This window comes from Aythya fuligula, chromosome 1 (assembly GCF_009819795.1).
Source record: "Aythya fuligula isolate bAytFul2 chromosome 1, bAytFul2.pri, whole genome shotgun sequence".
Classification (NCBI taxonomy): Eukaryota; Metazoa; Chordata; class Aves; order Anseriformes; family Anatidae; genus Aythya; species Aythya fuligula.
This window is the reverse complement of record NC_045559.1, coordinates 30827208-30851526: the sequence shown is the minus strand read 5'-3', so window position 1 is coordinate 30851526 and position 24319 is coordinate 30827208. Positions and strand designations below refer to the sequence as shown.

The window sequence follows — 24319 nt, the reverse complement described above, 5'->3', positions numbered from 1 at the left end:
AGCCAAAGGGGTATTCCATACCATCTGACGTCATGCTAAACAATATATAGGGGTGGCTAGCCGGGGGGAGGGGGCCGGACTGCTCGGGGTTAAGCTGGGCATTGGTCAGCGGGTGGTGAGCAATTGCATTGTGCATCACTTGTTTGTACATATTATTATTACTTTCCTATTATCACCATTGTAACATTATTATTATTATTGTTATTATTATTTTGTTATTATTATTTTCCTGTCTTATTAAACTGTCTTTATCTCAACTCACGGGCTTCACTTTCCATTTCTCTCCCCCGTCCCAGAGAGGGAGGGGGGAGGGTGAGCGAACGGCTGCGTGGTGTTTAGCTGCCAGCCGGGTTAAACCACGACAATTTTCAAGACCCAGCCCTCTGCACCCTGGTCTAAGCTTGTGGCTGACCGTGCTCTGAGCAGGAGGTTGGACCTTCTGAGTCACTTCCACCCTGAATTATCCTTTGAGTTTAAAGCCTGTGTCTCCTTACTTCCTTTTGTAAGATAGCCACATTGTACATGGAAACAAGAGTGAGGAAGGAGAGCCTTGGTAGAAATTTTCACACCAAGAACCAATACCACATCAAGGAAGAACACAAGGAGTATGAGTGAGAAACCAAGTTTGAGGACATGAGAGACATGATACAACATGCAACAATTAAGTACACAACATTATAAATAACCTATTTCTCCATTTACTTACGTGCTTTCCTAGTAATAATATCAATGGTTCTACTGGGAGGTCCGTAGCCTGCACTATTGAAGGCAGAAACATCTACATGGTAGCGTGTATTCGGCTTCAGGTTTTCCAGTTTGGTTGAATATTCTTGATTGCTTACTTGTACCCGCTGTGCAGCTGCTTCTTTATCATGAGCAGCCCAGTAACGAATCTGTAAGCAATCAAATTGAATGATTAAACTTAGCATATTTTGTTATAAGGAAAATTTATCAAAAATGATGTGTGCTGGATATTTCTACACAACATACTCTGGGTAGTAAGTGAGCTAAAAGACATTTAACAGCAACAGCATGGAACTTCTTCTCCAGGCTATGATTTTAACCAAGCTGTATACAGACATAAAGAAACAGCAACTAAGTCAGACTGTATTTTGAAGCTTTTCCTCACAGTGGCTTAACTTATTTTCAGCAAAGTCATTACAAGTCTGGGAAATGGCTAATACCTTCTGAGAATGTGTCTATTTTCTTGCTAAGTTGTTTTTTGAGCATTTGACTTTGAACTTTAACATTGTTTTTCTACACGGATGAGTAGACTACACTCTGCTATTGATTTCATGATATTTTGTGTAAAATTTCTAATAAATCTATTCCTTTTGTACTTATATCTAGAAAAATGAAAATAAGTCAATCATGTTATGTGTGTGTGTATCCGAGAAGCATAACTAAGACAGATTCTAATGAATAAACACATTTTCTTCTGTTTCTTCCAATGATTAAGATTTACAAAGAAGCCTTGCTTCAAAAATAATTGAACCTGAACTGATACCTATTTCTTACCTTTTCCTCTGTGAGCTATGTGCACAGCAGCTCTTCTGCCAAATTGGCTCATAGACTTCAAAGTTTTATCATATACTACATCAAAAGTTATTTTCTTTTTAGTAAAAAATATTTTTACAGAACTGTAAGGGTACCTTAAAAAATATGCTTTTATCAATATATGAGAGCACTTTGGCTTGGCCACAAAGATTAAAATGAGAGATTAAAATAAATAAATAAATAAAACAAAACAAAACAAAATAACCTAGAAAGTAGATGTGGTATTATCCCTGAAATTAAGTATTTTCTCTTAAAAAAACTGTATGTTGCCTCAGGTATATTGCATGAAAATAACCTTGACAGATATAAACACAAAGATTGAACCAAAGAACAGGCCATATTGAATCTTTTTGGACTCATTTTTGACCACAGTTTCACAAGTTGTTATTTGAGGTTAGCTTTTTAAATCTATATTGAAATAGACAAAAAAAGGAACCTTGGTTTTCATAAGCAATATTGATCCAACACCTAAAACACACATCTTTGCAAGCTACTGATATAAATATCTAGGCTTAGATTTCAGACACAATTACAAAACAGAAATTTAAAACAAAAAAATTACTAAAGAAGTGATGCCATTCCACATAGACTGCCACATATATGGGGTTCTATTCTGCATAGCCTTATGAGATGCAAATGAGAGTAAAACACTGTACCTTCTGGGCTTTGCCTTTTTTATAACTGTAGGCATAAGAATAAATTATTAAACTAACCTTAGAGACTAAACAGGTGCCCATTATATTTTGGTTTTGAGTATTTTGTTCTCAGAATTCCTGCTCTGCTCTGCCTGTCTTCATAATGATTTTAAAGTATGCTATATGAGAACCTTTAAAATTTTTCTTATGAAGAGGGTAATACTGTTGGTAATTTCAGGCTCTAGGAAAAATTTTGCTTTGTAAGATTTGATTAGTGACATCAGGTATCCTGACATTTTGTCTTTTGAATAGCAACTGCTTTAATCTTCTATTTTGCTGATGTTAGTTTTCTCCTTGGAAACTTCAGTTGAGGTATATGTTAGAAGAGCAGATAGGTTGTCAAGGCGTTAGTACTGCAGTTCTCTTTAAAAAGTAGGGGTACAACTTTTATTTGACAAGTCTTTATTTTTGCTTATTTAAATTTAAATGTTTAATAAAACTATTTCTTTGTTTTACCTCAGAGTGTGTATTGTAGCTGAATGAGGAGAAGTGCAGTAGAGGATTTCTCTTCCCCTACTGTAAAACTGCTGTGCTGGATACTGTAACAGCCACTATCACTAAACAGAGGTTACTCTCATTCAAATACTAGAATCTCTTGTCAGTGTTTGTTGCCTTAGTCTTGCCCAACACCGTTAGAAATTATTCATACTGTGATAACTATAATTGGCTCCCATTTTTAAATATGGCATGCAGATCTGCCTTTGAGCAGATACGAGCAGGTAATTTTTAGCTCTGCAAATATATGTCCTGCACAGTGTTTTGGAAATGTAATCCATTAGCATCGAAAATTTCAGTTTATTGTAACTTAGGCACTCTCATTCATGAAATTCCTACTTAACAAGGTGGCTTTCTTACTGAGGAAACAGATTTTGCCCTGAAGTGAGCGAGGAACGTGTCTCCACTCCATTCTGGAAGTTTCTCTGGAAGGCTGGTAACCTCTGTTTTTGATGAATGGTTTGAAACTAGCATGGGACCATAAACCATCACAGTCATTTTAGCTGAAAGCCTGACTATGATCTTCAACTCAGAATTGTTTTTATATGATTATAATTAACAAACTGTTGTAGATAAATTGCTGTTGTTGAAAGCAACAGCTGTGTGCCATTAGCTATTAACTTTAAGTGACTCAAACACTAGAGGGTCTGTACAGCAAGAACTAGAGGACATTAGGTCTATCTCTGCCTCAAAGTTCAAACAAGCAAAGGAATATCTGTAAAGTTCTAGGTAGCCAAAAATTCATTAGTTACAATAAGAGCAATGGCAGCTTTGCTGTAGATATTAACTGGTCATTGAAGTCTAATTCATTCATTTTCAGTATGTTCTATCCCATTTAATTATTTGCTTTACCTAAAGATGGCAACGCTATATACACCCCGCTATATACACCCTATATGAGAAACTTTTGTTAAACATAGAGCTTATGCTGGAGGCCTTTGAATATGTCAGACTTACAAAACTTCCTATAATCCTCCTGTTCATTTACACTACAGTAATGCCAATGACATAATAAGTAATGTACAGAATCAAACAAGACAAGTGAGAACAATGAATGAAAATGTAAATTACACCGAGAGCATATTACATTTCAGGCAGAAGTAATATAAATTAAATATAAATCCCAAATACTATTGTTCTTGGCTGTGATATCGTGGACTTAACTACTCCTAGAGTGTGAATCAGATCTGTTTGGATTATTGTAACTAATCTTGGAAAATCAAAGAATTGAAATAAGATGATTCTCTTGATAGCTAAGAAAAATACTGCCTTCTTTACGATATTCTGAGGTTGCTTTTCTTCACATATACTTTGGAAGTTTCTTAAAGTACTTAGAAATCTCCCTTTCACTCTCTTGCCTCTTTGGAAGTGGTATCTAGAATGACATGCCCCATTGCTAAAAGAATCCACATTTTCCCACTTTGCTCGCTCTCCTTATTTATTTATTTATGTATTTATTTCAGAGCTTGGATAAGAATCACAAACAGTCTGCTTTTTTCTGGTGCTCTGCATTTACCTTGTTAGGGTAGCCCATGAATCCTCAGGGGACACGTGAGAGTATTTCACCCCAGCTCTACAGTTTGTTGAGGAGGTTAGGCCAAAACCAACAAAGGTGTCACACAGTGATCTGTGGAAACGGAATGCCTCAGACATCATGAGTTTGAGCTGCTGCCTGTGTTGACATCAGGGGAAAAACCACTATCCTACATTACCCTCTTCTTTATTCAAATTTTAATATACTGAAATACATCAGAAAGTGTTTCTGTAAGTGTCATGGAACAACATCTTTCATATTCATGGAAGTTTTACATAAGAGGGACATAAAAGAGACACTCATAATAGGAGAGAATGCTAATGACATATTTAAGTAAGAGGAACAATGGCGGTGAATAGCCATAAATGTGTTTAGTAAAATAAACATCTGTTGCATAGAAATAGCAGGAAATATACAGTGTCTTTGGTATTGCATGCACTGAAGAGCCATGGCTTTTAGCGGGATATTGCAAGAACTCATAAATCTGAAATTCTCTGTATGGATGGAGATAGTTTTCGTATTTTATCCCTTCTTTAAGTGTGAGCTGAGGATACTCCCCTGTAATGGCAAAATGCATCAGCTCACACTCATCACCACGAGGGCAGTCATTCTAACTGTATGCATTAGTGTCAAAAAAATCTGACTCCTCCTAGTGTGAAAAGCATCATGTCACAGGTGAAATACCTCCAGACATTTTGCTCAGAATACTCCCACCTCCTAAACTCTACCATTTAAGAGGTCAGTTATGCCATTTTCAGGTAATAATAAAGTCCAAAGTGAAACTGAGAAAGCATTCTGGTGAATGAGGGACTTTGCTAACAAGTGTTAGAGCTGAGCAATAATTAGAAAATAAGTATTGAAAAAATTCCTTATGTCTATATGGAGTCTTCCAGACATATTCATTTGAATTTTGTAATGCAGTTTGACCTAATCTGTGCTCTTTTCTCCACAACTCTAATTGTAACTTCACAAAGGTAACCTACAGCCTTGACCTTCCAGAAGAGCCTTCTCTATTTCTGCCCTGTACAATGGCAGCCCTGTTCCTTCAGGGCTGATGGGGATGGCATATCTGATCTTCAGGAACGTAAGACTTTTTTTTGCTCTTGAAGCACAGGCTCCTCCTTTGCTTCTCTGCCCTCTGCTAGAATGAGGCTTATTATTGTTCTAGAGAACACATTACTCCATGGGACAGTAATTCATGCCTATTAGTCTGCTTATTGCTGTATCAGATATTAACTTTTTTTTTTTTTTTTTCCACAGTCATGATAACTAGGAAAAACTACTTTAGAAAAAGAGAAAAAAAAAAAAAAAAGAGAAGAAACTCAGGAGTCTAATACCACTGTTCATTGTACATATTCAAGCAATCAGCTCACACTGGATTTATGGAAGTGTAATACTTTTCTAGGAATGAGTGGATGAACAAGTACTCCAGCTATCAAATTAAGGTCACGTCCCTTACATCTGTATTCTCTGTAACAGAACTCTCCACCCATTCTCACCTTCTATCCCACCTTTCTTCAGAAGTGCAGTTATCCTCTTTCTAAGCCAAAGGTCCTCCATGCTTCTTTCCCACTGCCATTCTATTCACTTTCCCCTGCATCCCATTCTTTCCCAATGAACACTCTTCCCTCTCTTCTTTCTCTGACCTACCCTGACAGCAATTCAGATGACTTTAGGTAAAATAATGTAAAATAAAAATGTGGCCAAAAAAAACATATGAGAATGTTCTCCCACCATGTTCGTTCCCCGTTCATCCTCAGCATGCGTCACTCCCCATCACAACCCTCAACATTCATTGCCATGCTGTATCACTACTGCAACCTCAGCCTTTCCAGTGTTCTCCCAGCCCTCCTTGCTGCTGCTCTCTCCACACTTCCACAAGTCCCCTGGTGAGTGCCTGCCCAATGTCTGTTCCAGTTATTCCTGGCACCAAAGCTTCTTGCCTACTTTCTGCAAATACTGTCCAACTTGGAAGTGCACCACTGCTGCATGACTAGCTGGTCTGAGTGCACAAAACTATGTTCTCCACCCTGCTCTCAATTACAGCCATGACTTTTAGATCCTACTTGCATGACCCATATGTAACACCAAACCACTTTACTAAATTAAGAGTTACCATTGATGTCAGTGGCTTTATTACAAACCCCAGTGTCCTCTGCTTATAATTTTAAGCATTATGTGTGCACTATGTAGAATCACGTTTTATATGGGACACTGTACTAGTTCGTATTGAGATCTTCACTATGATCTGTATCTTGTGACAATAACCCCAAACTATTACATATATTTAATGGAGACAAAAATATATATAGTGAAATATGGAACTGAGTACTAGTAAAAGAACATTTATTCATATACTCCTGTCACTAAGTTACATTTTGTGAGGTTACTCTGTGTTTGTCTATGTTCATTTTGGAACACGGACTCTACCATCAAGAAGATGACAACTTAAATATCAAAGCAAATCACTAACAAACTAATGCCCAAATCCCTTTTCTGGAATGCAGCCAAAGTAAGTCGGCTGTACACTGCAGAGTTCATCAGCATCCGCTGTGCATGGATGATGTAAGACTTCCCTGCTGGAGAGCTACATGGCTGTTTCTAGTTGCACCCACCCTGTGGCTGTTTTCATCTTTGTACAAGGACGTGAACAATTTTTACCAGTGGTACCAATAGTTTTTACCAGTAGTTCTGGACCAGAAAAACATGCCTTGAAGCTCTTTCTGATGTGGAGAATAGAAACCATGAACAAAACATTGTCTTGCACAATAGCATTGTATTGTTTTATTGGATTCTGGGCATTTGTCACCTAGTCCGCTTACTAGGTGACATTGTGGGTGAATTATATTAATAACTGCTGATAATTTAAATGGGCCATGACTTACAATTTCATGTCCGTGTTGACAATTACACCCAAAACTTAATTTCATTGTTTTGAGAAGGCAAAGATAGGCATTCAATTGTGTAAGATAAACTGACAACATTTGTTTGTGAAATAATGATGACTTTTTTTCAGTTGATCAGTGGGTACACACCAGTTAATGTCTTAGTAATGAAGTACATAGCACCAAAAATAATCTGTTTCTCAAGATGTGAAATCTGCACAGCAAACAATAACTAAATAGAAGTGAACTCTAAGAGCTAGAATGTTACAATAGGAATTATTGTTGCATTTAACCACTGAAATTCAATTAATGAGGAAACAGGCAGTGTCACCTCTAAACTCACCTGATATCCTTCCACAGATTTCTCAGAAACATGGTGCCAAGAAACAGAAATTTCAGAAGATGACAAAACTTTTACACTCACATCTGTGGGTACCTCAGTTGGAGCTGGAAGACAAAACATGTTAAATATCCAATCTCATCCAGTGATATTGTTATGTTCACTTTGAGGGGCTTCTCTCACTTCAGGTCTTTGTATTATTTTCTTGATATCAGTGTGTTAGTCTTCAATCTGCTTTTACACGAGTAAATTTCAAATTCATTGATGATCTGTATGGGAAAGGACTCTATAAAAACAAAGCAATGATCCTATTACTTGGCTCAGACTATGTATTTTTATGCTTCAACAGATTCCATTCTGAAATTTGTGTAAATTAAAACCTGGCTTTGATAAAGAACTGATTGAAGCATCCAGTGATCTTTTACTAAATTGGACAGCAGTTGACAGATTAAAACATATATATAAAATATTTTTAAGCTAGCTACACACAAATATTCATGTGTATATCATTTAATCACAATGACACAAAGTTTTTATGAAACTAGATATTAGATACAGAGTTGGCTAGTGGGGCATATAAATCTGAACATATGTGTGAAATAATCCAAGAGCACCCTTCCATCAGCCATTCATCAGACAGTTGATTTTGTTTGTTTTCTTACTTTTGGACAACAGCCAATGCAGAACACAGATCAGTATAATGTGACATACTTTTATTCAGGGCTCAGAAAATTAAGCTCTAGGTTAATTATACAAAGGTGTTAATTTCACTGCTGCTTTCTTTTTAAGTAAGATAAGGAATTTGAAAATTCATAAACTTAGCAATGTCTACAAAGGAGAAAGTTTTCCAAGCTAAGAACAATTCTCTTTTGCGAATCTTTTGAAACAAGTTGCAACAGACAGGCATGGCAGCTTGAGCTGAGGAAAGCTTTCATATACTTAATCTTCTAACCGGGCATCAAGTCAACTATGCATCAAAACAGCCACTGTTAAGAAAAAATCAGCTACATCTCTTAAGAAAATTATCCTGGGCAACAAAATAATCTTATATGCAAAGTTACCTTTTGTAATTGTCTTTCATTGTCTGTTAATAATGCAAATGTATAATTAAAAATGATACATTATTGCAAAATTGTTTTCACAATGACAGGCATTTAGATAAGCAAGAGGTCTGTGCACTCACTGCTAGCAATCATTACTCTGCAATGGAAGGTATGACTAGTAGTTGTCAGACATGGAACTTGGCTTAAAATATGTGGAAATGCAGAAATTCCATTGTCACGAAAGTGAATAAAGATGTCTACAATTATAACTAGACACAGATACATTACAAAATACACTGTTTAATAGAAATGCTGTTGTTATATATAAGTATGTATGCATATTTATACATATCAGTATGGAATACTGTGTATTTATTTTAAATCCCACTACTGCCTTTGAGAGGTTGTGATTTCTGACAGTAGTAAAATCCCTTGCTGATTCAGAGGTACAAAGGTACAGGTGGAATAGATGTGATCATCTCATCCAGTTCCAAATCAGTGTCAGACTCTTTATTGTTTTAATTACAGAATTTGCCAAAATGTTTCATTTTGAAAAGTTCCAACTGACAGGGATTTTGCTGATACAATACTCTAGACAGTAACTCATCTGCTTATGCTTATTTATTAACTCTATGTAATTTATACCCATATTTGGCATTTATGTTCTACAAATATTTTGCAGGCTTTTCTGAGCCAGAAAGATGACATCAGTTGCTTTTCTTCAGTTTTCTAATTCAGCAATTCTACCAGTAAAAAAAATATTAAAGTGTGCCTTCCAGTATGTTCTCTTCACTGTAAAGTAGTGATCATTGCACAATTTTCTTCTAAAAGTATAATTTTACAAAGTTAAAGCTGGAAGCCAGCAAGCATGCTACAAGGTACTGAAGTGACTTTGTGCAAGTCCTGATGCCAGCAGAAAACTACAAAATGTTGTTTGGATTAACTTTCATTATACCTATTGGAAAAAATCTTTCTAACTTGTTCTGTAGTTCCTGTGTTTGATACAGTCCTTAAAGAAAGTCATAGCTCTGTGTAAGAGCTGTTAGCATTACAAGTAAGGTTTAGAGCACCATGAATCTGACAGCTTTGGTGCTTCTTGTGGTTGAAATTAAAGAAGAAGATTCAATGAGCTTCTATTGCTTTTGCTTCCTGCATCTGGCATTACTTGTGCACAAGTGATTCTATCAATTAAGTGTCTGTGCCTGGTGACAGGATGAGGGGGAATGGGCTAAAGTTGCACCAGGGGAGGTTTAGGTTGGATATTAGGAAAAACTTCTTTACCAAAAGGGTTGTTAGGCATTGGAATGGGCTGCCCAGGGAAGTGGTTGTGTCACCATCCCTGGAGCTCTTTAAATGACATTTAGATGTAGAGCTTAGTGACATGGTTAGTGTTAGGTCAGAGGTTGGACTAGGTGATCTTGGAGGTCTCTTCCAACCTAGACAATTCTGTGAACTTTGCTAAACTCTGTGCTAAAATATCAGCAACCACTGAAGTGATTTCTTTATCTGGAAACTGGCACTACTGCCCATTCTTCTTCCTTTTGGAACTACTAGGCTCTGCCATGTCTCTGAACTTAAAAAGCTGTACAAACACACTCCGATGCATAACATGGTTAGTATAAGCCTAACATAAACATATGGGAGCTTATCAGTCAGCTGTCGATAATGTCTCTGAGAAGGGATGGATACTGAAATGTTATTTGTCAGATATGGCTTTTATTACACCATAGCAATTTATTAACTTACTTAGACAATTGCAAAAAGAATCATTCTTTGCTGAAGCAGCTCTTGAAGATGATATTCTAAGGTATGCTTTTCTGATAAAAAGGATTAATATTAATCACTTCATAAAGGTAAGTGTTACTAGCTTGAATCCTGAATTATCATAAGAAACAAAAGGACTACTTTATCTTTTCTCTGTGTGTGGGCGATCTGTGTGCAAAGTTCCCATTAGTCCTAATGGGAAGCATGAACATAAATCTCCCGTAAAGTACACAGAGTAAAGAATAGAGTTGGTAGTGTGAGAATGTGGCCTTGTTATCATATCCCTCCTCTTGGCTCTTTGGTCTGGATCTGCTGACTTTCTGAAAGAGGGTCTGTTCTACAGAAAGAAAAATATGAGCAATTATTTGGGGTTTTGGAAGAAATTAATAAACTGTATTTTTTTAAAAACAGGCTTCAGTGATTATGTTGCAATTAAGATATTGTATATACTTCTTCTGATTTAAGGTAAACCTTCTTCCAGTGCTTTCCCTCTCTTGCTAAGTTCAGAAATGTCATTTAAACTTCAATAGTAAAGATCACAGCATGTGAAATAATTCCAGCAAGAACTAAGAAAAAGATTTTAGTGAAATGTCAAAAAGGTTTTCATTAAATTATTCACTCGGTAACTCGAGCATCCAAACCACAGTAAAGAATGTGGCAGGGCTAATTTATATTAGACTTTAAACACACTTCAAATAAAAAAAAATATTTTTTTTTTCAAATATAAAAAAATAAATAGAACTGAGCCATCATTAATTCAGAATTTTTGGGCTAAATTCTGATACTGACCTACTAGAATAATAGGCTTTAGTGTGGTCTGTTAAAAGAAAAAAACAAAATCAAACAACATATATATGTCAACCACATGTATTAAGATCACAGAGACAAAATTGATAGATAATGACGTAAATGTTTTAGGTAAAAGATATGAAGATGAGAATTTATTTTTTAAAAGATTCTTAAATCTTTTAACAAGAAGTGTGAAAAATCTTGAATGCTTCTTCATATTGCTCATTAAGACAGCAAGTACAACCAAGTGTTCTCCACTGTACAGAAAGTAGAGTTTGAGGTTATGACCTGCAAGTGTTTTGTGAGTGAGATATACCCTCCTTGATGAAGGATAGTTGGTATATTCATCAGTGATAGGGACCTGGATTTGTCTAATGATGTTGGTAGCACTGATTTGGGCCCTCAGTGTGAAAATTGATTGGAACTTTACTCACCATCTTGAGCTGAATAAATTACAGCAGTGAGACTGAATGGTCCATCCCCTTTGTTGTTAAAAGCTTTCACTTTTACTTGATACTGGGTCGAAGGTGGCATCGATTCATCTTTGTGGACATACCGTCCAATTTCAGGATTAGTAACTGTAACTCTTCTCCATTCTTTCTCACCAAATGGCTTGAAAGCCACTATGTAACCAAAGTTATTGCCATAGTGGTATTCTCTTGACAAAGGCTAAAGAGGCAAAAGATACAACATTGATTATTGTAGACAATCAAACAGATAGATCTCTAAAGAAAAACAAATAATACAGAAAGCATCAGTAAGTGTGCTGTAAAACAAACAAACAAACAACCAAAGAACCAAAGTTCAATTTTCTTCTGTTTTACTTCTATGGTTTACTCCCATCCCCTTTAAAACCATGCCACCTTCATTATCCAGGTCTGTAGTAACAGTACATTTGCTACTAGTATATATATGAATGAGTACAGTACTCATCCATACTCACTATAAGACATATAAAGTTATTGCCTACAGAAAGAAACCAAGAACAATTATGTACTAAAACCACTGTCATCTGCGGCTAGGAAAAAAGGCTTTCTTAAGGAATAACTGAGAGAGGATATGAAACACAGACACAGTATGCAAGCATCTGGGTCCATCCACACATGTAAAGACACCTGCACAAGACAGAGAGAAAATTCAAGTAGCTGGTCTAAATTATATTCATTAAGCTAAAGTTGGTCATCTAGGCCACCTGTACAGTTGATGAAGAGACTAATAAAGGAATGATTAATCTTACCTCTTTTTAGTGATGATGGAGGGGGTACAGTTAGCTGGTTTAGACTATCTATCTAACTTCTAATTGCTAAAAGTTTAAGTAAAAATGACTTCCACTTTCAGCATGACCATTAAAGGTCTATTCAAAGATGTTTCTTGAAACTACAATTGATTTCCTACATGCAGAAATACTGTAATACAAAATAACAGAAGACCATCTGCTATAAAACAAAACTCCTTCATTTACCAAAGCTCTATATTCAGTGATTACTCCTCAGCCTTAGTACGTGCAGCCTTAACCAAAACTACCAGATAGCATGGCCAAAATCATGTCAGTAGTGCACCTGAAGACTGACTGAAAGTATCCTTTCAAAACAGACCTCCTGCATTACATTTTCCCATCCTGTTAACCTTGCAGAGATGAATTAGCTCATCTTAAGGCAAAGATCCTGGAGCAGTATAACAGATACTAACTATTGTCCTTAAGTTGTTTGGTTACTTGTGTAGCACTTCAGATAAAATTCGAGAAACCTGGCATGCCAAAAGGGAGATGGATATTTGGTGTCTAGTCGTGATGCTAACCACATGTCATCTAAATTTAGATTCACAGACAACCTTGCAATTCAAAAGGTAGAAGATTTCAAATACTGGGTCACTTTTGATAGCTGGTTTTCCAAAACTATCATTGTGTGCAGCTGCCTAAATTCAAACAGAATCCTATCCAAAGTAAGCAGCCTGGATAAGTGGCCCTAGAATGATTTTCACCCAGAGCAAACTTTAGAAAGCCAAGACTGACATTTTAAAATTATGTTCTAGAAAGTCTTGAAAATTTGAATGAGTCAAATACTTCACACAATAAGGTATAAGTAGCTGAAGAGTTTGAAGTATTCACTAAAAACTTTGAAAAATGAAATAGAAGAGGGAAAGGCAAGCAGGGAAAAAATGAGGAATGGACATGCCACTCCTAGCTCTTTCTTGGTTCTTCTTCCCAAACAAGTCTTAGAAGAGCTTTGATTGCATCTCTGGCTGCCTCATTCAACTTGGGCTTATGAGTCATAGCAAAAGCTGAAAGGGGGTTGGCAGCAACATATGAATCTACCATACATTTTGTTCTTCTCTTCTTAATTAAAGACTACTTTAAGTAGTAAATGCAAATGTTAGCACATTTTGGGGAATCAATATATAGCTTTATCTTAGCCTTACAGACAGATTGGTTTCCGTCCATCCTGTATCAGACAGGTGCTGTAAATCTAACGCCTCCATTCAAAAACACTTGCTAGGCATAGTAGTAGAAGATGTTTGGAAAGTAAATGTTTGAAGCCACGCTTAAACTGTCTAGCTAAATGAGTTACTCATTATAGAACACATGTAAAATCATGACATTAGGTAAGAGAAACAATTGGAATATAAATCTACTTTTGCGTATAGGAAGGACTGAAATGATCTTGTACTTCTTGCGTTAGTCACTCTCCTCCTGGTTATAGTTTTCATTTTTTTCATTTGGTCACAGCCAATTTTTCATTGTACTCACAATGGCAGGGGTCTTTACCCAAAATGCAATAATTTAGACACATCTACATCTTGACCTATTATTAATGGAACTAAGAAATAAACTTTTCAATATACTTTAACAGCAATATAGATCTCACTTTTTCAGAAAACTTGAATTAGCTTAGAAATCTTTCTCAGCTAAACTTAGCTTGTAAAAGATTTTAGAAAACATCTTAATTTTTTGAACATTTTATTCAGTTATTTTGGTGTTTAATGTTTTATCTCTGTCCCTTTTCCCTTTCTTTATTTTGCTTAATACATAATCATTACAGAAAAATGAACGGCTTGTAATAAAAGAACAAAGATATCACTTTGTGGATATCAATAAATGGCTAAATTGTCGCATGAGGCAAAACTGTTTTGTGTTACTGGTCACGTTAGCATAAAAGAAACATAAAATATAGAAGAGTTTCCTTAAAAATCCAGTTATTAATTATGATGGGCTGGTTTACAGAATGGTAATGCCTTTTTTTGTTTCATAAAGCCTATGCATCTATACACAGCACATTAAAGTCACAACTAAGATGTTACACCTAATTTTTTGAGAATCTGCATGCTATTTAGACTGCAACTTAGAAAAAAGCCTCAGGGAGGCCTCAGAGAGATATATGTAGAATTTTCAAATGCAGTTACATCAATGCATTATCATAGCCAGTACTTCTTGTGTTTCAGTCTCTTCAAAACATATTTAGAGAGTGTTTTAGGCCGTATTTTAGAAATGTCCAATACATGAACATCATACTCATTTCTTTTTACGTATTTTTATGAGAAAAGTCTGAAAACCCACAGAGTGTATACAAATCCTGCTCTCACAGGAGCCAATGACAAACCTTCTGTGGGTCTCAGGAGCAGCAAGGTCAGACCTAAGGAGGCATATGCTTCGTTCCATCTCAGTGCATTACTTACCATCCATGTTATTGTCAGCTCTCGATTGCTTCCACCTCCTCCTCCAACATCAGAAGGAGCAACATTAGGAGCTAGAAAAACAGAAAAGACAACAAAAATGAATACAGAGTATGCAGTCATTAAAAACCAAAACAAACAAACAAACAAAAAAACACCAACAATATTATTTACTTCTCTTTTTATCAGCAAAGCCAATGAGCACACATGCCCCACACAATTAAAATAATGATAGCCTGTAATAACTGTGAGTCTGTGGTCTTGCCAAGACTAATGTATAGCTACTGCTACAGGAAACATACCAGTTCTAACCGTAGTTAGCAATCAATCATTCTTCTTTTTAACCATACTCTCTATAAATATTTAATTTAGTATTTAGAAATGCAACACTCCTTGTAGGCCGTAAGAGAAACACAGTGTTTTGTTCTTGTGTTTCTTCAGATGCTGATATTCCAAGGGCTTAAGCACCCAGGGCATGAACATGAACATACCCTAACAGACTGTGATTAGTTCCATCCATTTCAATGGATTTGCCTACAATGTGTAATGTTAAACCCACGGTTACATCTTTGAAGCATTGTCATCCTACTCCTATTCTAGTTCAGATGAGTGGCAAATGTCTTCTTGATTGGCATGGGTAGATATTCAGAACTGAAGCTGACCTAGTACTTCAGTCATTTACTAACTAATTGCATTTCACACTGATGTTCTGTAGGACACAATAATGTGTTGTCACTGATGCAGTGCTGAGTGGTAAGGTAAGATACTATGAAGAGCTCCATTACAAGTCATTCCTATATTTTCATTTCTGTAAGACTCTTATACTACCTAAAGTCTCTTAACTACAGCAAGCAGCTGAAAACTAAATTTTCTCTTTGGAAAAGATATTTCTCCAAAATTAGTCTCTACACTGATACATAAAAAACAATTGTCACGAACCTTCTAATTAATTAAAGACTTTTCTTTTTCCCACTAAATGTAATGATTGCAATTCTCTTTGGTGTGTGTGTATTTATTTGGTATCTCTGAATACTAAGGACACACACAGTACTACTGCAAGCTCAGGAAATAATGTTTAATCCTATTTATTGTACATTAAAGATGCCTTTGGTGATCATGCATTAGCTACATGTTCTAATAACATTAACATGTTCTTTGTGTTAAGACATTCTTACATGGTCAGGCATTTTTCCTACTAATCAGCAAAAGTCAGAAGATCACGGATTATAGAATACCCTGAGGACTCACAAGGAAGGGACTCACAAGGATGCTCTCCAACTATTTAAGTAAGATGTTTGCTGAGGCCTTGTATTTGGGTCAGTTAGGAAGAAACAGGAAAGCAGAAAAGAATTAATGTTTTTATAAAGGAAAAAAAATGTAAAATAAAATTGAAAATGAAATGGTTTTGCATTTGGTGCATGGTTTATATTATTTTTTTCTGGCCTTCCAGAAAACGAATCAGTGGAGAATGAGGCCAAATATACATATCCTGGTAATTGCAAGGGAAGCTTTTCTTGGAATTATTAACTTATTACCTGACCTTGTTATTACTGAAATAGACAGCAGTTGCACTGTCTTATTATAAGTATATGGCTCTATAGCTAAGTTAGAAGCAGAGGTTTGCTAAAATGCTTAGGTAGTCAAAGAACATACACGAGCTGCCAGAGAGAAAAATAACCTTCTTCAGGAGAGCGCCCTCATTCTTTCTCCATTAAAAGCAGGTTTCTCCCTTCATTAATAGCAGGTTATGAATTTAGACAGCAATACTTAGAAAATTACTGTAATGCATCCAGAAGCTAAAGTACATAAAAGCAGCCTTTGATCAACTGAATTTCAAGAAATCTCTGTGAAATAATGGGTGTTATTGACTGAACAAGTAGAATTTATTAGGAAAAGTATCTTTTTTTTTTTTTTCCTCCCATAGGACATATTCATGTCATGCTAACAAAGAATGCTAGCGAAATTAAAGTTCTACAAGAAGAGAGACTTCAGAACTGGAAAAGACATTGACAACATTAGAGTTTAACAGACACCATTGGATCGGTCACATAGTAGAGCATACAGAGATACTGCATTGCTTGCTGCTGTTTAACACAGAACAAATGTTAAAAATAACTGTAACGTATGGAAATTGATTGTTGTTTACACAATAAAATATTTAACTTCTTCAGGTTTACACGAAAATGGAAAGTACCGGTTCTGTAGCACTCTGGAAGTTGATATTGCAACCTGAATGCTACTGTTGGTGTTTGTAACAAATTCCAGCTCCTGGCAGGAAACACTCTTGGGCTCAGAAGTTTATCTGCAAACTCTTACAGATTTATGCTTTATTTTGGCATTGCAAGAAGTCCTGTCTGATGTTTAGGAAGCCTATGCTAACATTTTGCTTCATTTCACCAAAAGTGTCTATCACAGTCTGCCAGAGCTGATGATGGTGCTGTACACTGGGAATGAGGCAACAGACAAAACAGACTACATCTTGCAGAAGCATTGCAACCTGCTATAAAAGCGGCAGATACGCCATTTTGGGTGTGTGTGGAAGGAGTCTAAAACAAACTCCATGAATGTGGCACTGCAAACTGCAGGACACTACTGTGCTCACTACCTGTGAGCATTACTTCAGAGCCCCCAACCTCCCCACAACCTTTCTGTCTCCTTTCCGACATTTCAGAAATGTCTGCTGTGTACCCAGCACTCCAAGAAGCATGCCCAGGTTTCTCATTTAGAAGCCTGGGCCATGTTCAAGTACAGCTGTTGAGTCAGAAAACATACGATGCTAATAGTCAATTTTATAGACAGTAATTTCCTTTTAATTTAAGTGTTAAAGTTCTGTGGATTTTCTTTCCCTGTCTAGATTAATGTAACCAATCTGTATTTCCTTCCTCCCTAAGCAACACATTTTTAATGGACCAGATGCGGCTCTTTACTAATAAATGTTTTGATATTTGCAATGCAAATGTATTTTATTTTGAAAATGCTACCTAATCAAAGCAATGACCTAGCAGGTATAATTGCAAAATTTAATTTTTTCACTTTCAATTTGTACTTTGAGTTTGCAACCTCAAGCTATGGGACAACAGCTTTTTAAAAACTATAAATATATCAAGGCTGCACATGGGTGCTAATACGCATTGAGAATGATATACTGGTTGTATACAATCTTGTAGCATTCTTGTTGTATAATTGTTGTATACAATATTGTAGCAGCAATACATTACTTCCTAGAGCACTGTTGTTATCTCCTTTGTACAGTCCAAACAGAACGTATTATCTTGTATAATTACATCTAATTCTTTATTCTTAAGAATCCATTTTAAAAGGACCTGCCCAAGACTGAAGGATATTCTTGAATATGCTCAGAGATTTTAACACTAAGCAATTAGACTGATAAGGGCACGTGTTATGTCAGATAATGTCACACCTCTCACGTGGAATAAGAAGACACAAGACCAAACCTTCCATCACAGAAAAATAGTGTTATACTGTAAGACACACATACTGTCATGTATCTTTTAGTTATAATATAAACCAAATAGAAAAAAGGACATTTTTCTTGTCAAAAAATGCTTTTCTTTTTTTTTTTTTTTTTTTTTTTTTTCCCCAAAGCCCTGAATCCCATTGCAAACGAGGCAAGTGCATTCATTTATGTACACCAGCTCAAGGACAGAGGTGGGGGTACCTCTAAAAGATACAGTATGACTGTATGAATGGAGACAAATTTTCTGTTTTTATCAGGATGTTTCTCTCCTGTCTGATGTAATGCTAGGATATATAGATAGTTTGGTGTTTCCTCACTAAAATCTACAGTAGCTGGTGACTAAAAATATATTCTGGATTTGCATCTTATGATTTTTTTTTTATTTTGTTTTACCAAATAAAATTACAAAATTGATAGGAAAATGTGAAAATAAAAAGCACACTAAAAAAATGACATTTTCTGTTTACGTACGAGCGCCTTCAGTTCTAATTCTCTGTGACGGCATACTAGGTTCTCCTACTCCCAAAGTGTTTGTTGCTATTATTCGGAACTCATATTCCATCCAAGGAATTAAATCAATCACTCTAGCAGACTCCATATTTCCTTCAATATCTGATGGATCTAAAAGAAATGAGAAATTGCTTTAGAAAACAGCATTTTACAATGAGGTCAGACATCAATGAAGTTTTTAAATCCACAAACTGCCACTATTCTGCAACCACAAATAGCCAACTGAAGGAATGTTATACATGAGGGATACCACATTTTATGTACATTCCTGGTGATCACTGGAAACTTGGAAACTATGACACTATCTTGGATAAACCCTTACAGACTTGTAAGTTTTAGGTGAGTGTGAACTAGCAAAAGAAGTGCATTTAATTATGAAGGCATTCTTATTAATTACATATTACTGTTGTAGAAATTCATTTTACCTACAGAATAATTCAAGGAGAAATCTGTAATGCACAAATAATAAAATAAAAAATCATGATATAGACAAGTGCCGCACAAGTGTAAATACAGGGACTGATCAATTGATAGAGTGGTTTATAAAAATGTGGGCATATTTTGGTGCACCTTACAAGTGAGTGTGTTACAACCTGCTACCTAGTTCTGATTTAACAAGGATAAGTGTTCTTATAATTTCTGTGAAAAAGATGTACTGTTGTCATAAGGACTAGTTTCTTTACCATACATGAGAGGCATAAGACATGACTATCTTTCTGTCTATAATTCACAGACAGTAGTGGTTGTTTCTGTAGCTGTCTGCAGATATAGTAAGAGGATTTTCATTTCTTATGCAGGCCAAGAGTTTCTTTGTCAAACTAGAGTCTCGAGTTCAGAGGGAGATGAGAAATTACATATTCTGCACTGGAAAGGTGGCTAATTTGGAATTACAATATAAGCGCAATGGCTGCAAAAAAACAGGAATAGCAATGTTACACAACCTATTTACACATATTTCCATACTGTGAAGTAGAACATACTTCTTTCATAAAACACACTTGGTATTATGCAACCTGAGATGAATTATTTGGCTTGGGAAGGATGGTAGTAGCAGTAATAATAACAATATTTTCAAAGTGCAATGCCAAAGTACATTTTTGTTTGTTTGTTTCACACGTTGAAAATTAACAACATTAAATGGCAGCCTAAATGCTGATGAGAGATCAATTTGGACTGATCGTTGTGTGTTTTTTTTACATACAAAAGTGAACACTGAGTCAAACTGGGAGGAGCCCAGAAATTAAGCAATGCACTGGCTTGCAGTGGTTCCAGTGATGGTTACTATGGTGATTTCAGCTATTTTTTTGAAGGAATCTATAGAACAAAATTAGTCAGTGTTGTTCAAATGAAAAAGTAATGATTTTGAAAACACTGGAATAGTTAATTTCAACTTTTCAGAAATGAAACATTTCTATCTTTCATGCTAGCTTCCTAAAAAATAAATTTAAGAATCTGGGTTCCTCCCTGTCCAAAGATGCGAATCCCATTCAACATGCTGCAGGATAACATTCTGACTGTATGTCTCAGTGACTATATCGTTAATTACACAAAGCAGAATAACTTCAGAGATGCAGAGACATGCATCCTGTCATGCCTATAACACTGCAAATAAGGAATATTCCTGAGAAGTGAGTTTTTTGAGCAGAAGTGTCTGCTCTGAACCAGAGTAAAGATCTGAAACCTGCACTTCTATCTCCTGCACAAACGTTTCTAGTTCCAGTAACATGTAGCACAATATCAGAGCTGCCACCCCCTCTTTATCTTTTACCGTCTTTAGCTTTTATCTTCCTATAACCTATCCTCTCCCCAAGAGCATATTTTTTATTTAAAAAAAAAAAAGAAAACAGAAAATAAAATATAATTTATCCTGAAAAAATGGAGGCTGATCCAAATGGATCCTCCCTCCTGCAAACAGTCACTGAAATACATAACCAATTACTTGAACAACTCTAATTTTTATATTATTTATAGTAAAAATTCAAAGAAATCTACTCTACATAAATTATTAAACAAGATACCAGAGATAGAAAGGAATTGGAGGACCTCCTAGTTTTATTTTCCAAACTACTTTACCATAACCAATAGACTAGTGCTAGCTGTTGAAGTTAATTATATACAATGAAACTATATATACTACACATTCTAGAAGATAAATATGATTTAAGGCAATAGGTCTATTTTTTTTAACCTTTTTATCTAAGAAATTCTCACTAACGTAACAGAGATTTTGAGATTAATATGTCAATGTCTATTTCTTAGACATATATATCTCTGCAGTTTCAAAGGACTACTTAATTAAAAGAAAAAAAGCTGAAACCATTAATTTTCTTAATAATATTAAGAAATCCTGAGTGTGTAATGCCCTAATTTCACAGGAAAGAACTGAAGCTATAATTTATCAGTGTCATAATGAATCGTATTGATAAATACACTCCATATAGCTTGTAGCAATGCTGTCCACCATAAAGCATTCAAAGATACTGGTGTTATTAAAATATTTTCACAATGTATGTATTTTGTTAGCTCTTGTAAATAAATACTATATATGTCAGCACATCCTATGTTCAGGTGTTTCCTCAACTACAATTATGTTGCACACTGATGACATCCAGTGGTTAGAAGGATAATCTTAGCTATGTTTTCTCTAGGGGTGCCAGTTTTAGTGCAAATGGTAAGTAGTCTGTTCACAGGAAAAAGTAGACAATTTCAGCCAACTTACTGCATAACAAATACAGAAGTTAGGACATAACTTTTTCATCCAAAGTACCCTGAAAATATATATATATTTTAAATTCCAGTAGCTGATGTGAAATATTACAAGCAGCAAGGAAAGAGACAAAACAAACAAACAAACAGGAAAGAAAAACAAACAAGCAAACAAAAAAAAAAAAAACACCAGCCTGGCCTGTTTTCTGTATGCCTTGATATTAACTTCCTAGTGCTGGGAATAAAAATGTTGACAGTACACTGATAGGACAGTACCTGCTCCCAAACTCTGTAGCAGACATTAATAGCATCCTCGTTTTCCTTTTATAATGGCTGTTTTCTGATTAACAATCAAACATTTAATAACCTATTGGCTTTATTATTTATGGCATTACTCTTACCCGTTTTGGCATCTTTCCACTCTTCAGAAAGAAAAGTTTTTGACTGGATAGTGTATTTAGAAATAGGGCTATGATTGTCTGTTCCACGACTCCACGTAAGTGCTACAGCAGTGTCTCTAATTTCTTCTACTCTTATACCTCCGGGAGGGCCTGGAGGACCTGAGAAAAAATTCAATTCACAGATTAAATATATTAAAAAATGAAAGTTTATTAATTTTCCTGTTTGCATTTATTAGGTATGAGGCTTTCATGTCTCACTTTCTATGTAAGAACAGATAGAAAATGTATTTATACATATTTTAATATTGTACAGAGTGATTCAGAGGATAACTGTTCTTGCATCAGAAAACTACCAAATGAAACTTCCATGATTCCTGCCTAACTAGTAATACCGAGAACAGAATTTCTTAAGTGAAAAAGGGATACTTTACAACTGTTGTTGCTCTTCTTTGAACAACGATGAACTCAGAAAAAAAAAATGAAAAAAAAAAGCAAAACCAAAAACATAAAACCTTCCTTTATAAATACCACCTAATGATAACCTTTTAGAAACCTTAATCTATACTTCAGCTTGTTCAGTTTTGGTCTGAACTGCAATATATACGGAAAATCTTGAGACTTATACTGGAGATAAGTCATACCTTGAAAAAACATTTCTATAAACCTTTTCACATTTCTCTTGGACCCTCATCTTACCCCATACTGGGTAAGCCCACCATGAGATTTGAACTTCCTATGAACCAATATAAACTGAGTGAAAGAAAAAGTAGTCACTGTCTCACTAAATACCTACTAAAGTCTTCCCATAACAAGAACCTCAAAATCAATGCCAAAATGTGGAATCCATTCCACCCAATGGCCCCAAAGCAGTCTTTTGAACTTTAAGGGTGAAATCAAACAAACTCTGTATAACAGAATACATCTATGAAGACCACCAACAAAGAACAGAAGCTGTCAAAGAAAATATTTTGCACAAAACTGTCTCTTCCAGCCTTGAGTATCAAGAAGTGTCTATAAAATATTTTCAAAGAATAATTTCTTTTTCTTCAAAAGGCTGATACCTGAAAAGATGAATTTCAAAATCAAATCTGTAGTTCTAATGAATATATGAACTAAATATATGTGAACTTCATGAACTAAATATATGTGTTTGTTTTATGGCATATTGCTATCTTCCCAACAGCCAGCTAAAACCTTCTAGGTAAAAGTTACTTGTCCTAAACCAGTTTACAGTCTCATCCTTATGCTCTTCAAGTATCAAATACCATTTCTGCTCATAACAACTCATTAAAATAGCCATGTTAAAATAACAGCAGTTATTCTCGATCCATATTTGCTTTAAGTTCATTAGAGAGCAGAGAGTGGTGCAGGCACATGCATCTGTGAGTGTTGGAATCCTGATCTGTAAAAGATGCCACAACATTCAGTAAGCTGTGCTAAGAAACAACATCCAAACTTACAGTAATTCTCCAACTGAAAGCTTAATACCTACTTAAAAACTAGCCTACAGATGTTTTCAGATTATTCTTTTCATATTGACTGTTCTGGTTCTGTTATTATCCATCTGTTTGATATGATACACGGTTATGTGATATGCATTACCAATCGTGTCAAAACAGAGACAATGAATGAGAACTATTGAGAAGTAGTTTCTGATTCCACTTTCAGAGATAACAACATGCCAACATGACTCAGGTAATTACTCAACAATCTGATTGAACAAGTCTCAGAGCACATTAAAAAAGAACAACAACCAAACAAGAAATAACAGGATACATTTATCTGCACCATGTACAGGGAAAACACAGAAAACCAAAACAAAACAACTCAACAATAAGAATGGAATGAGATTCCTACACCACATCTAAATACATGTGCCAAACGTATCTTTGGGTCTTGAGTTCTTTACTTTCTCCATAAAACTGAAGAAAAAGGAATCAAATGAAATGAACTGAAACAAGAGTATGGAAATGCTCATCAGTACCAAGGTCTTTTCCTGCCTTCTATGAGAGAGATCTCCTACAGCTTCTCACCTCACTGTGAAAGTTTCCGTAAATGGCATGTGTCAAGAAACGCCAAGGACCTTCAGGAAAGTGCAACCCCCCCCCCCCAGCAGGTTGTCTGTGTCTTCAACAATGGGGATCAGTCCTGTAGGGTTAGAATCTGGTGGGAAGAGCTGGGTGCTGGTAAGGCAGTCCTGGATACCACAGGCATTCAGGTGACAAGCTATAGCATACATCCAAGAGTGCATAGGTCTGAACTCCACCCAGACTCCAGAGACAGAGCTGGAGCAGGCACATCTGTTATATAGCTCAGGCCAGGACTGAAAGCCAAGGGCTGAGCTTAAATAGGTCTTGTGGGCCCACCATGGTGGGTGTCCTAGATGAGGGTGATCACAGCCATTAAGGCCTGTTGGTATACTTAGGGGACTGACAGCTCGGTTTTCTGTGCAC

At 35.8% G+C, this 24319-nt stretch overlaps 1 protein-coding gene across 1 annotated transcript in view; it reads right to left on the bottom strand.

Moving 5' to 3' along the window:
* Positions 1-24319, bottom strand: part of CNTN1 (contactin 1) — a 149269-nt gene that overhangs the window by 20283 nt on the left and 104667 nt on the right. The window contains exons 15-20 of the mRNA XM_032189513.1: positions 21867-22025; positions 18721-18870; positions 14775-14845; positions 11537-11771; positions 7510-7613; positions 707-893 (exon numbers count right to left, since the gene is read on the bottom strand). Of these exons, the coding sequence (XP_032045404.1) occupies positions 707-893; positions 7510-7613; positions 11537-11771; positions 14775-14845; positions 18721-18870; positions 21867-22025 (906 nt within the window). The remainder of the gene's footprint in view (positions 1-706; positions 894-7509; positions 7614-11536; positions 11772-14774; positions 14846-18720; positions 18871-21866; positions 22026-24319) is intronic.